The following is a 15,073-nucleotide window of genomic DNA, read 5'->3' as shown; positions in this document are numbered from 1 at the left end:
AACCTATGGCTCTTAAGTATGGGGAAAGCTGTGCTTTCCCGATATGGGTTCTTCAAAAGTTATCTTTCTCTTCTCTGGATGCACCTGTCTCGCTGGTGTATGCTGTGTAGAGGGGGGAGAGGGCAAGGTGGTGAAAGTGTAAGGACTGCTACAGGGTCAATGTAGATTATATGCGAACATCTGGCTGTTCTTGTTCCTTCACTGGTGTAGACAAGCTATACATTGAAGGTAGTGTCAAAGCCAACTTCGGTTGCAACCTTAGTTCTGAGGTGGGATCTCTTTGGTAAGGAGTCTCTTGGCATGAAGGTTCTGTTTCTTGGTGACTGGAATTCTCTGGAGCTAAAAGCTGGTTTTTGAGGCTGAGCATTATCTGGCACAATGATCAGTGCTGATTCTGATGTAGGCTTGTAGCTCGAAGCTCTTTTGTTTTTTAGGCCAATGCATGCCTTCAATCTAGACTATTGTCGAGGTCAAATTCCAAAGTGAAGATCCTCAGATGGTGGAATCTGTGTCCTAGGTGTAAATTTCATTGAGGATCCTGGAGACGGCTGGTCCCCGCAGTGGGAGCTCTCTGGGGACACAGTATCTGAACTCCAATCACATTGGCGCCCAAGAATACCAGGTGGGCCTCCACTCTCTCTAAGTATGTTCCCTCAAAGTCAGGCCTGGTCGTTGACTAGTGAGAGCCTCAGCACTGCATTGTGTGGTGCACCCACCGACATTCCTTAGAAATAACAAATGGTCTTCTTTTTGAAGGCATGACAGGTTGAGCAGTTTGAGTCCTTGTGGTCTCTGGGTAGCTGAGATTACAGACCCTATGATGATCGGACCACAGCAAATTACTATTAAATTTACTGCAACAACGGAAGGGTGTTTTGTCCATTACCCACCCCCTCACAAAAGTCATTCCTATACTACCGGCCTTCAAAAAAACCTCTGCTCCAAATTGAAATTGAAACAGTTGTCATATGGTGTTTTCTTAACTTGTTGGAGGAGAGTCTGGTGTTTGGAGTCTGGAGCGTGACTTTTTTCCCAGAGCTCCAAAAAGCATGCCCAACTTAAAGGCACAAAAACAATATAAGGTTGAGTCTTTGTCATGGTGCATTATTGGTCCCAAGACTAAATGGTAGGAGTATGCAAAGCATGTGACTGACAGCTACACATGGTGTAAACCAACAATTAAAAAATGATTCTAAAACAATTTTGGCAACAGTCAGCCAGCACCATATTACAAACATCTATATGCAAAAAAAACAAAAAAAAACTCTGATCACATTTATGAGAAAGAGGACAGTAGAGACAGTACAAGTTCAACTCGTACACCACTTGACTGAGAAATACTCAGATCGCAGGCAGCTCCCAATTTACAGATTAAGGAACTTTTACTTTGATTTTGATCACACTTACAAATAGTACTTTAATAACCTTTATTATTTTAGCTTAGACTGTCACACTCACCAAGCTAGGTATACATATGAGTGTGCAAAACTGATAAACTGGTGGCAGCGGGATATTTATTAGAGATGACAAGCTTGAACATCTTATATATATGAGCCCTGAAGGAGTCCTATGTTTAGGACGAAACGCGTTGGCTGTTGCTTTTATGATCTATTCCTTGAGTGAAGTTGAATAAAATGAAGACAACAAAATGAACAAAAGTGACGCTACATGATGTCTGGACTTTTTTGATATATTAATACTATTGTGTGTGTGAGATGTTTTACCCCTACTACAAAGAATTCTCCATGATGATTTATTGTTACACAGAGATTAATACATCGAAATTACCACTATGGAAATTCCACCTACTGAAAATACTACATTGAATAAGGTAAGTAAAAGAATAAAGGTGTTAGACCCACAGTGTATTGTAAAGCTGAGGGTTAAGAGTAGGTTAGTTGTAGCAAAAAGGATCAGGCCATGTTTAGATTTATGGCTAGGGCATGAAGTAAGCTTAGTTCTGGTCTATGGGAATGACCGTACTAGGGTTGGGGTAGGAGTATGGTTAATGTTTGGATTAAGGCTTCAGTAACGGGTAGGTTAAGCCTTAGGTATCAACTTAGGGCTAGGGAAAGGTTAGAGTTGGTGTTATGCTTAGTGTCCCAGTAATGTTTTGGGTGAAGTTTAGACCTAGCTTTAGGCAAAGTATGTTTTAGGGTCAAGCTTAAAGTTGTTGAACTTAGCATATTTAGTGTAGAGATATGAGCACTAGTTGCAGTTTTGTATGTAAAGGACTCTTGTGTAATGGAATCCTCATGTACTTGTATACAACAAATGTGCAATATTGCACCATTGTTATCCATAATAACATTACTAGCCTTTTGTCAAGTGACCATCCCCCAGCCGTCTTTCCTGCCCCAAAGATAACTGAAATGGGACACTCAAAGTAGATCCTGAGGCTCCAGGTTCATGTAGATCGCTTTGAACTCAATATAATCTCCATTATCATAGAGAAAGTAGAAGGCTTAAAAATTCAGCATTGAAACAAATGGAAAATTGTGATATAAAAGAATGTGTATAGAACAATTTTTACTTGAGTTATAAAGAAGCACACATTTTCTAGCATGAAGGATGCTTATATTCGGTAGATGCTTACTAATGAAGCCTGATTTATTTGAATTGTTCAGATCCGGGTTAAAGGACAGGACAAACTCACAGAAACCATTACTTGTTCACATCAGATAGCTAGACAACTACTATAGATGAATGCAATTCTTAATGGTACTTACTTTGTAGCTGTGAACTTTTATGCTAGAGACATTTTTTCCTGCTTACATTTTAACCTAACTATTGCCCCAGATCTTTTTGTTTTACATGCTCTACTGGTGCCCCAGTTGCCCTGAAGAATTTATTTTTAACTATGAAAGCTTGGAGACTATGTGACGCTCTAAGCCTATCTACTGTTATTAGACATAATCTTGTCTAATGATTAAGCTCCTATTAATCAGTATACCATTGTGTGAACACTCACCGGCTATCAGCAGGTGCACAGTTTTTGCCAGCCTTGCCTTCTTGAGGTAGCGTTTTTCAATGGCAGACCTCAGGTGGGAGTTAGACAGGTGAAGTGTTGAGTCTGAGATTGCTGATGAGGCAGCTAGACCAAGTATACTGTAACAAAATGATAGAAAATGCTGAATGGCAGTACACTGTTGTGTTCAGTAGCTGGCACGAACAGGGCTTTCTGACGAGTAAGGCACAAACAACTAACATTTGATGTACGAGGAAAACACTAATCTCACTTTAAAGGCATGAATAAAAGCTTTTCTCTGCAAAAAAACAGACTAAGTGGTGTAGCTTTAGATGTTACTCACTGGTAGTCTTCAGTCATAATCAAGCAGCTGTTGTTAAAGATTCAGTCAGTTTTATCATTCACATTTTCTAGGAATACACACAAGTTAGAGCCCTGCAGTGCCAAGAGAGTTGCATTTCATAGAGGCATAGAAGCTTCTTATATAGGAACATGCAAACCCACCACTCTTACCTTTTGAAGGACGTCATGAGATAGGAGAACGATGCCATGGGCAGCAAACCTGTGCAGCCTACAGCCCTCTGTGCTTCCTCCCATGTGACACTGCTACCCACTGGACCTACTTCTGAGCACATAGTAAGGATGGAGTATAGATCTCTTTCCTGCAAGCCTGAAAACAATGAAAAATACAGAGAGACTTTAACACAAGAGAGAATAGAAGGCGGAAAGACATGATGTGCAGGATGCTATAGACTGCAGAGGTACAATATTATCATGGCCATTTAGACCTTGGAGGCAGCAAGACTGATCACCCTGACCTTCCACCATAACAGAGAATCGCCCATCATATTTAGAGATCAGCCAACACTGACCCAGCAGGCCTGTGGTGGATGCAGAGCTGAGTCAAGGGTTTGTAACATCACGGCCAACTGTGGCCCCACCACAGGAAACTCAGTTGTTTTCTCATATTAATTGAAGTAGGGGAACTGGAAGTTTGGTGGAGCAAGAGCTTTGCCAGTTCTTGGGAGAGCTCCCACTCCAGGGAACACTAAATGTCCTCAATGTTTTTCCAGTGTGTCCAAACTGCCAGGAAAGCAGAGTATTTATAATTGATGGGTGGTACCTGCAGGGGCATAATAAGCCTTATCTGTTGTGTGAATGACAAGACTCTGCCTCATTGTATCTTCAAAGTATTTTTGTGGGTGTGACATCAAGGACGACTCTTATAACACACTTCTGTATATATGGCAAGGAGTTGTCAGTACAGAGGTCTTAGACTTGCACATCCTGAGCATATGGAAGACAGGAATTGTCACCATTCTTCGCACAACTCAATCTCATACATTCCCTGTCAGAGATTCGTACAGTAGCACCACGTTAGCTTGAATGACTGCAAGAAGTGTACCAATTTAGCTGATCCAAAAATCACCATTTTTCACATCAAAAAATAAATCAATACAGGTGAATCTCACTAGATTCTTTGTAGTTACTATACGTTCACTTGCCAAAATGAATTCAGGTGAACCAGGCTCATGCTATTGTTCTTCTCTAACTCAATCATTAGCTTTATTGTTTTCACAGATTATTTAAAATCATTTGTAAATATCAAAACGCTATATTTTCTCTGATGTCAGGTATTTGATGAATTTACCCTTGTGATGAGGGTATTTAGGGAGTTCTAGCTGTTGATGGTACCTTAGAGCAAGGGTCTTCAACAGGTCAATCTCACGCTACTAGTAGTGGTAATGCTACTTTGAGTAGCTTGCACATGATAATTAACTGTCAGTTGGTTCGACAATTAGCAGATCTCCAAATCCTAAGGCTGCTCTTTAAAATACAGTGCACTACTTTCTGTGGGGCCTGGGAAGCTCAAAATGTAGTATCATGCAGCCCACACACTTTTGAAAAATTGAGTTTCTTTTCTTTCTCTTTTCTTTCATTTTCTCTTTGCAGTATTTCTTCTTTTTTTTCTTTTGCTGCTTTATTTCTTTTTCTCCCTTTTCTCTGTCTATCTTTCTGTTTCGGTCCTTTTAAGGGCATTGTGCCAGTAGCTCATGGGGGTACAGAAGGGTTTCATTATCCCCTTTGAAATCGAGAAGCCACAAAGGATCTCCCCTGGCATTCAAGTGTGTAGGGAAGTGTGCTGTAGGTGGTAGATGGGTTGCCCCAATCATTAATTATTGCTGTGATGTCCAGTAGAATGGCATGTGGTGCTGCAGATTCACATGCTTTGCATACGTTCGCCATCTAGTGTTGGGCTCGGAGTGTTACAAGTTGTTTTTCTTCAAAGAAGCTTTTTCCAGTCAGGAGATCGAGTGACTCCTCCTCTCGGTGATAGTGCACATGGGCATTGAGTCCTTTGTTAGATAGTTTTCCCACAAGAGGGTGAAGTAAGGAGTGAAGAATTGTAGAAGATGTCCATGCAATGTATATACGTACTTACATAAGAAAGTACCACAACAGCTACAGGCTTCCGGGGAGGAGGGAGGGCGCACGTGACTCTGCAGCACTACATACCACGAACAGATGTACACTAGGTAAGTGACATTTTCCGTTCGATGGCATGTGTAGCTGCAGATACACATGCTTTGCATAGACTGAAAAGCAGTCCCCTCCCAAAATAAGCAGTGGTTAGCCTGTAGGAGTTGGAGTAGTTTGAAATAGTGTTTTAAGCACTGCTTAACCAACATTTGCTTGCTGGCGAGAAAACACATCCACACAATAGTGTTTTGTAAATGTGTGTGGTGTAGACCATGTGTCTGCTTTGCATATGTCTGCCATTGGTATATTTCCTAAGAATGCCATTGAAGCTCCTTTCTTTCTAGTAGAACGTGCTTTAAGAGTTACTAATAGTTGCCTTTTAGTTTTGAGATAGCAAGTTTGAATTCACTTAACTATCTATCTGGCTAATCCTTGTTTTGAAATAGGATTACTCCTATGAAGCTGTTGAAAAGCTTCAAAAAGTTGTTTAGATTTTCTGAAATATTTTGTTCTGTCTATATAGCACATGATAGTTCTTTTGACATCAAGAGTGTGCAGACCTCTTTCAGCAACAGAATCTGGCTGTGGAAAAAAGACTAGCAATTCCACTTATTGACTGATGTGAAATGGTGAAACCCCTTTGGGTAGAAATTTTGGATTTGTCCTGAGTACTATTTTGTGTTTGTGAATTTGGAAGAAAGGTTCTTCTAAAGTGAGTACTTGAATTTCACTAACTCTTCTTAAGGAAGTAATTGCTACCAAGAAAGCAACTTTCTATGATAGAAATTGAAGAGCACAGGAAAGCATAGGTTCAAATGGTGGACTCATAAGCCTTGTAGGCGCAATGTTAAGATTCCTGGCGAGAGCTGGTGGAGCTCTAGAGGGAATAACTCTTTTAAGGCCCTCCATAAAAGCTTTTATGACAGGGATTCTGAACAAAGAAGTGTGCCGTCTGTTTTGGAGGTAGGCTGATACTGCTGTTAAATGAATTTTAATACATGAATATGCAAGATTTGTTTTTTGTAAATAACGCAAATAACATACAATATCCTGTACTGATGCTTTTAGTCGATTAATGTTTTTGGGTTGACAGTAACATACAAAACATTTCCCTTTAGCTTCATAGCACTTCTAGTTGCAGGTCTACATGCCTCCTTTAGAATGTCCATACATTCTGATGGAAGTTGTAGATATCAAAACTCTATGACCTCAGGAGCCAAACCACCAGGTTGAGCAAACTGGGATAGGGATGCCTGATCTGACCTTTGACTCAATAGGTCTGGTCTGTTTGGGAACCTGTGATGTGGTACTACAGAGAGATCCAACAGTGTTGTGTACCAGTGTTGATGTGCCCAGGCGGGAGCCAAGAGTATCACAGTAAGAGTGGTGTGATGAATTTTGTTGACCAGAAACGGAATTAGTAGGAGAGGGGGGAAAGGGTAAGCAAATGACCAATTGATCCATAGAGCATTGCCCCTGGATCGATGATGTGGGAACCTGAACGCAAAGTTTGGGCATTTTGTGTTTTCGCTTGTTGTGAAACGGTCTGTCTGGTGTTCCCCACATGTGAAAGTACTGTTGAATTACTTGTGGGTTATTCTCCCGTTTGTGTATTTGTTGCTGCGTCCTGCTTAAGAGGTCTGCTAGTTGGTTGTGTATCCCTGGGATATACTCTACTAACAGGTGAATGCGATTGTGAATCCCCCATTTCAAAATTGTCTGTGCTAGAAGGGACAATTGAGATGAATGTGTGCCCCCCTGTTTCTGCAGATAATACATTGTTGTCATGTTGTTTGTCCTTATTAGTACTGTTTTGTGTGTGATCTGTGGTTGGAATGCATTGGGTGCTAAGAACACTGCCAGCGCAATTCTAAGTAGTTTATGTGGTAAGTCTGCTGGATTGAGTCCCATTCTCTCTGTATTGTAAGATTGTTGAGATGGGCTCCCCAACCTATCATTGACACATCTGTGGTGATTATGGTCTGTGGCACAGGGTCCGGAAATGGCCACCCTTTTCATAAGTTAAAGTGATTCCACCACTGCAGAGAGTTATTTAGTCTGGCGGTCCAACAACACTAGATCGTGAAGTTGACCCTGTGCCTGAGACCATTGTTGTGAAAGACACTGTTGCAGGGGTCTCATGTTTAGACATGCATTGGGCACTATTGATATGCAGCATGCCATCATTCCCAAGAGTTTCATAATAAACCTTACCATGTAAGTTTGATTGTATTGCACTTGAGATATGAGACTGTGAAACGCTTGAATTCTTTGTGGGTTTAGATAGGCTAATGCTGACTGAGTGTTCAGAATTGCTCCCAGATATTGATGTATTTGTGCTGGCTGAAGGTGAGACTTCTGGTAGTTGATTGTGAACCCTAGACTGTGTAGGGTTCAAATGCGTATTATGTGTGTTGTTGACAGGCTTGAATGGTTCTGGCTTTTATTAGCCAGTCGTCCAGATAGGGAAAGACATGTATATCCTGCCTTCTGAGGTATGTTGCAACCACTGCTAGGCATTTGGTAAATACCCTTGGTGCTATTGTTACTCCAAAGGGTAGCACTTTGAATTGGTATTGCTTGCCTGCTATTCCAAACCTTAAGTATTTGCGGTGTGCTGGATGTATGGGAATATGGAAGTTATCATCTTTTAGATCTAATGCTGTCATGTAGTCTTGCTTTTGTAACAAGGGGTTGACATCCTGTAGAGTGACCAAATGGAAATGCTCAGAGAGAATGTACTGATTGAGAGGTCTAAGATTGAGGATTAGTCTGAGAGTGCTATCCTTTTTTGGTACGAGGAAGTATAGAGAATATACTCCTGTTCTTTGATGATTGATGGGTACTACCTCTATTGCACCTTTGAGTAGAAGAGATTCTACCTCTTGTTTTAGCAGAACAATGTGTTCCGGAGAAAGCCTGTGTGAATGAGGGGGAATGTTTGGTGGAGTGGAGATGAGTTCTAGGCAATAACCATTGTGGATAATTAACAGTACCCATTGATCTGATGTAATTTTGTGTCAATGATGGTGGAAATGTTGCAGTCTAACTCCCACAGGAGATGTGTGCTGTGTGGGAATGCAGAGAAAGTCACTGCTTTTATTAGGTGGAGGCACCTCTTGTGGCAGTGGATTTGCCCCAACCTCTGAAATTGTGTCCTCTATAGGATCCTCTGAAAGATCCCCTAGAATGATACTGTTGTCTCTGTTTTTATTGGGACATAGAAGCCTCCGATGTTTGGGGTTTAAATCCTCCTCTGAATTGGACCTTACAAAAAGTGCCTCGAAAAGGTATTGTGTAAAGGGCACCCATGGCCTTGCTGTATGGGAATCCTTTTTTAATTTCTCAATGGTTGCGTCCACCTCTGGTCCAAATTGCTGCTGTTTGTTAAACGGCATATTAAGGACTGCTTGCTGTATCTCAGGTTTGAACCCTTAGGGCTGCAACCAAGCATGCTTTCTGATCACAACACTAGTATTTATTCCCCTAGCTGCGGAGTCAGCTGCTTCTAAGGCTGATCTAATTTGGTTGTTGGCAATAGCTTGTCCTTTTGCCACTACCTGCTGTGCCCCTGTAGGGAGATATTGGAGGAACTCCTGCATTTCGTCCCAATGGGCCCTATCATACCTGGCTAAAAGAGCTTGGGAGCTGGCAATTCTCCACTGATTTGCAGCTTGAGTTTCCACTCTTTTGCCCGCTGCATAAAATTTGCAGCTTTCTTCATCAGGGGGAGGAGCATCCCTTGTGGACTGACTTTTTTCCCTTTTCCCAGCTGCACTGACCAAGATGGAATGAGGTGGCAATTGTTGTGTTATAAAAATTGGATCTGATGGTGCAGCTTTATATTTTTTGATCAACCCTTGGTGTTAGTACCTTAGCCTTTGCCAGCTCTTTAAAAATGGTATCAGCATGTTTTAGCATACCTGGTAGCATCGGCAAACATTGGTACTGTTTATGTGTAGGAGATAGGGTGTTGAATAGGAAATCATCCTCTATGGGTTCAGATTGCAGCTGCACATTGTGGTATGTGGCTGTTCTAGCAATCACCTGATTATAGGCAGTGATGTATTTAGGTGGAGATGGCCTTGTGGGATACAGATCAGAGTCATTAGATGGAATAGGGTCTGAATCGTACATATCTCATTTGTCTATATTATAAGGATTGTCACCCATATAATCTCCATGTGAGGAGACAGGAGATTCTATAGAAAACTGTGTGGGTGAAGGTGGTGGACTATCAGGTGGTGGTGAAGTAGGAAGGAAAGGGGAATGCAGTGGAGAAGTCTGATGTAGTCTCTTTGGCTCCTCCTTGTGCTCAAATATTTTTGCAGGTGAAGGTCCAGCTTCCAAACCTTCTTGGACTGACAGTTTCCTCTTGGTTATAGGAGGAGGAGAGGCAATAATTTTCCCTGTATCCTTTTGGATTTGTATATTCCTCTGTTTATGGTCCATAACCTCAAGAATGGGCCTAACGTCTGTTAACTCCTCTGAAGATGGAACATGTTTTTACTTCCCACAAATTAATGTTCTGAAAGCTTGACGACTGACTGCTTTAAATGGGCCGAAAATGTGGTCTCTGAAGCAGATGGAAGTTTTTTCGGCTACAAAGAGGAGCTTGGATGCTACGACCCTGAAGAGGAGCTTGGATGTTTCGGCTCTGAAGAGGAAATTGGATGTTTCGGTGCTGAGGTGGTATGTACATATTTCGGTTCCGAAGTGGAAGCTTCCATCTTACGACTCGATCCAGAAACAGGTGTGGCAGTCTTTTCGGTCTAATGCATTTTGGTCTTCTTCGAGGGCCAGTCGTCGAGGTGTAATTTTCGGGTCCGACCATGGCCGGCAAGCAATGGTGGACCCAAGACCATCTGTGCTGACTTTTTAAAATGTTTTTGGTGATGGGAAGGGGCTGGGGTACTCACGTACTGCGCCGCAGGAATAACTTGGCTGTCCCCATCTGAGTCCCAGTCAGAATCGTAGTCTGCGATGGAAACTGCAGTCCTCGCCTGTTCCTCACCGAAAATGTTGGTTGTTTGTTCGGTCGACTTCGATGCCATCTCTAGCTGACACGCTCTTCGACCCCGTAAAGTCTTCTTGGAGCAGAAAAATCGGCACACCTCGCAGGTTTCCTCCTTGAGATCCGGAGAGAGACAGAGGTTACACACCGAGTGTTGGTTGGTGTAGGGGAATTTGGCGTGGCAGTGAGGGTAGAATCTAAATGGAGTCCGATCCATGAGCTAGTGACGCAGTAGACCCGAGAAGGCCGCGGGCACCCGAAATGGTGTTTAATCGATCCCGAAGCTACAATCGGATCGAGTGTAGTTAGGAAAACGCGCTCAAAAACGTTATTGACGTTTAAAGAAAAGATAGAGAAGTTCAGATAGTACCAAACCGAGATCTACCAGAGTGAGAGGGAACACGGCCAAACCCGAGAGCGGAAAGAAAACAATCTAACTAAGGACCCGATGCCCATGTGCACTATCACCGAGAGGAGGAGTAATTCGATCTTATGACCGGAAAAAGCTTCTTCGAAGAGAAACAACTTGTAACACTAGCCCAACACTAGATGGCGAACGTATGCAAAGCATGTGTATCTGCAGCTACACGTCATCGAACAAGCATATATTGAAATTCCCAGTTCTCCATCTAAGGAAGCCTGTATACATTTAGTGAGAGAGACCCGTGGCTGTGCTCCAGCTGAAAGGAACATAGTGAGGGACGTTTAGTGTTGGCAAAAAGGGATGACCTGTATTAGTCATGTAGCAAGAATTTACTCTAGGGCTTTTTCCTCTGTGTTGGTTAACAAAATCAGTCAGTAGGAGGGTCAGTGCGAGGGACTTTTCCCCATCTTAGGAACAACAATAATGGTCACTCTTCTTACGTACCGGGTCAGGAGGCCTTTTTATGTCGTCTACTCAAATATGGCAAGGAAGTGTGGGGCTAACAGGAAGGAGTAGCATTAGAACTAGAATGGCCAGCAGACAGATTAATTATGTCTGCTGGCCACCACCTTAAAGGCTTTCGAGATAGTGGCAGCCAAGTCTACCAAGCCATTGCTAGCCGCGAAATATGTTGTTATGGCATCTTGGAGACCATCAAAAAAAGCCTATGTCTTGTAGCCACTAGGTATTGAAGCCCCAATCGTTGGATTAGGTAGACTCTGTCCCTCGAGGCACAGGTCTACTGGAGAGTGGTTTGTTAGTCTGCAGGAGAGGATTTGAACTTCTCTCACCCCTGGTAGTCCTGTGTCTGGCTTGAAGAAGTGATCTATGGGGGCTGCCATTTCCTTCAACCATCACAGAAACCAAGTGAGGCAGTCCAGGTCTTAAGCGGGGTAGTTCTGATAGTCGACTCCCCGCCACGGGTATCAAAGGCAGGGTCGACCACAGTGTTGAAACAGTGCTGGTGGACAGTGAGATGAGGGGGGTCGCCAGGGCAGCTAGCAGGAAGTCAAGTACCGTAGGAGTATATATACACACTGAAACAGACAATGATTGTCCCTTCAGTGTACCTGTGAGGGAAATTACATGGCTGCTGTGTCATAAGATGTTTTGTAGGTTATGGGGGGGGGGGAAGAATTATGCAAGAGCTAGCAACACCCCTTGCCCATTACTGTAATCCGCTTGGAAGACCCAGGTATATAAGTGGCAATTATTGCCCATTAGGCGCATCTCTTGCAAGAGAACATCTAGGTCAAGTTTCATAACATGGTTCAGAACTACGCTGCACTTCAACGTCATTTAGGCCACTGACATTCCAAGTTATAATGCAAGGAGGTACTTACCTTCAGCTGTATCAGGGTGGTACATGGGCTAGTGGTAATTTCCGGACCATGAGATGTGTTGTGAGTATGTAGAAGCCAGTTGTAACATTTCTCTGTTAAGGGGTGTGCAACAGGCAGCCTCCACTTAACTCCATGTACTCCTCTCTATCTCAAAGTTAAACCCAGAAAGAAAATCACTCAGCCCCCTCCCTATACTTCTGCTCCTTTCTACATATTTTTGTTCTGTTTTCTCCCTGCTTTCTCTGCTGTCTCCTCTCTTTATTCATTCTCATCTTGTCTTTCTTTGTTTTTACCATCCTTCTTTTTAGGTCGAGCATTCGAGGCCTCTTGTATATACTTTAGTATATACTTCTTTGTGGGGTCTCTGCTTTTTCACTGGTTTGTTTCAGTGTCCTTAAAAAATCCTTGCTTGCTAGTGGTCAATCCTAGCTCTTTGTCCCAACTTTTCCACAGTTGTACACTCCCCTGGGGCATGGCCCTAGTACTTACCTGTAACAATAGTTTTGCAGCTTGAATCTTACAGATTCACGTGCTATGCATAGTCCACCATCTAGTGGTTTGAGTCAGAAAGTGTGTGAGAAAGTAGCCTCTTTCTAGCCTTGTTACCCCCACTTTTGGCCTGTTTGTGAGTGTATGTCAGGGTGTTTTCACTGTCTCACTGGGATCCTGCTAGCCAGGGCCCAGTGCTCATAGTGAAAACCCTATGTTTTCAGTATGTTTGTTATGTGTCACTGGGACCCTGCTAGTCAGGACCCCAGTGCTCATAAGTTTGTGGCCTATATGTATGTGTTCCCTGTGTGGTGCCTAACTGTCTCACTGAGGCTCTGCTAATCAGAACCTCAGTGGTTATGCTCTCTCATTTCTTTCCAAATTGTCACTAACAGGCTAGTGACCATTTATACCAATTTACATTGGCTTACTGGAACACCCTTATAATTCCCTAGTATATGGTACTAAGGTACCCAGGGTATTGGGGTTCCAGGAGATCCCTATGGTCTGCAGCATTTCTTTTGCCACCCATAGGGAGCTCTGACAATTCTTACACAGGCCTGCCACTGCAGCCTGAGTGAAATAGCGTCCACGTTATTTCACAGCCATTTTACACTGCACTTAAGTAACTTATAAGTCACCTATATGTCTAACCTTTACCTGGTAAAGGTTAGGTGCAAAGTTACTTAGTGTGAGGGCACCCTGGCACTAGCCAAGGTGCCCCCACATTGTTCAGAGCCAATTCCCTGAACTTTGTGAGTGCGGGGACACCATTACACGCGTGCACTACATATAGGTCACTACCTATATGTAGCTTCACAATGGTAACTCCGAATATGGCCATGTAACATGTCTATGATCATGGAATTGCCCCCTCTATGCCATCCTGGCATTGTTGGTACAATCCCATGATCCCAGTGGTCTGTAGCACAGAACCTGGTACTGCCAAACTGCCCTTCCTGGGGTTTCACTGCAGCTGCTGCTGCTGCCAACCCCTCAGACAGGCATCTGCCCTCCTGGGGTCCAGCCAGGCCTGGCCCAGGATGGCAGAACAAAGAACTTCCTCTGAGAGAGGGTGTGACACCCTCTCCCTTTGGAAAATGGTGTGAAGGCAGGGGAGGAGTAGCCTCCCCCAGCCTCTGGAAATGCTTTGTTGGGCACGGAGGTGCCCAATTCTGCATAAGCCAGTCTACACCGGTTCAGGGACCCCTTAGCCCCTGCTCTGGCGCGAAACTGGACAAAGGAAAGGGGAGTGACCACTCCCCTGACCTGCACCTCCCCTGGGAGGTGTCCAGAGCTCCTCCAGTGTGCTCCAGACCTCTGCCATCTTGGAAACAGAGGTGCTGCTGGCACACTGGACTGCTCTGAGTGGCCAGTGCCACCAGGTGACGTCAGAGACTCCTGCTGATAGGCTCCTTCAGGTGTTAGTAGCCTATCCTCTCTCCTAGGTAGCCAAACCCTCTTTTCTGGCTATTTAGGGTCTCTGTCTCTGGGGAAACTTCAGATAACGAATGCAAGAGCTCATCCGAGTTCCTCTGCATCTCTCTCTTCACCTTCTGATAAGGAATCGACTGCTGACCGCGCTGGAAGCCTGCAAACCTGCAACATAGTAGCAAAGACGACTACTGCAACTCTGTAACGCTGATCCTGCCGCCTTCTCAACTGTTTTCCTGCTTGTGCATGCTGTGGGGGTAGCCTGCCTCCTCTCTGCACCAGAAGCTCCGAAGAAATCTCCCGTGGGTCGACGGAATCTTCCCCCTGCAACCGCAGGCACCAAAAAGCTGCATTACCGGTCCCTTGGGTCTCCTCTCAGCACGACGAGCGAGGTCCCTCGAATCCAGCGACTCTGTCCAAGTGACCCCCACAGTCCAGTGACTCTTCAGCCCAAGTTTGGTGGAGGTAAGTCCTTGCCTCACCTCGCTGGGCTGCATTGCTGGGAACCGCGACTTTGCAGCTACTCCGGCCCCTGTGCACTTCCGGCGGAAATCCTTTGTGCACAGCCAAGCCTGGGTCCACGGCACTCTAACCTGCATTGCACGACTTTCTAAGTTGGTCTCCGGCGACGTGGGACTCCTTTGTGCAACTTCGGCGAGCACCGTTTCACGCATCCTCGTAGTGCCTGTTTCTGGCACTTCTCCGGGTGCTACCTGCTTCAGAGAGGGCCCCTTGTCTTGCTCGACGTCCCCTCTCTCTGCTGGTCCAATTTGCGAACTCCTGGTCCCTCCTGGGCCTCAGCAGCGTCCAAAAACGCTAACCGCACGATTTGCAGCTAGCAAGGCTTGTTGGCGTTCTTTCGGCGGGAAAACACTTCTGCACGACTCTCCACGGCGAGAGGGATCCGTCCACCAAAGGGG

The 15,073-nt window shown here is 44.3% G+C and overlaps 1 protein-coding gene across 3 annotated transcripts in view; it reads right to left on the bottom strand.

The window, feature by feature from the left end:
- The window catches only part of TEP1 (telomerase associated protein 1), a 1,055,001-nt gene that overhangs the window by 415,323 nt on the left and 624,605 nt on the right, over nucleotides 1–15,073 (bottom strand). For all 3 annotated transcript variants that reach the window (XM_069244315.1, XM_069244314.1, XM_069244316.1), the window contains 2 exons: nucleotides 3,482–3,638; nucleotides 2,972–3,108 (listed from right to left, as the gene is read on the bottom strand). In XM_069244315.1, the coding sequence (XP_069100416.1) occupies nucleotides 2,972–3,108; nucleotides 3,482–3,638 (294 nt within the window). The remainder of the gene's footprint in view (nucleotides 1–2,971; nucleotides 3,109–3,481; nucleotides 3,639–15,073) is intronic.

Source organism: Pleurodeles waltl, chromosome 7 (assembly GCF_031143425.1).
Source record: "Pleurodeles waltl isolate 20211129_DDA chromosome 7, aPleWal1.hap1.20221129, whole genome shotgun sequence".
Taxonomy (NCBI): domain Eukaryota; kingdom Metazoa; phylum Chordata; class Amphibia; order Caudata; family Salamandridae; genus Pleurodeles; species Pleurodeles waltl.
The sequence above is the reverse complement of the archived record's forward strand: the minus strand, read 5'-3'. Positions and strand labels throughout refer to the sequence as shown.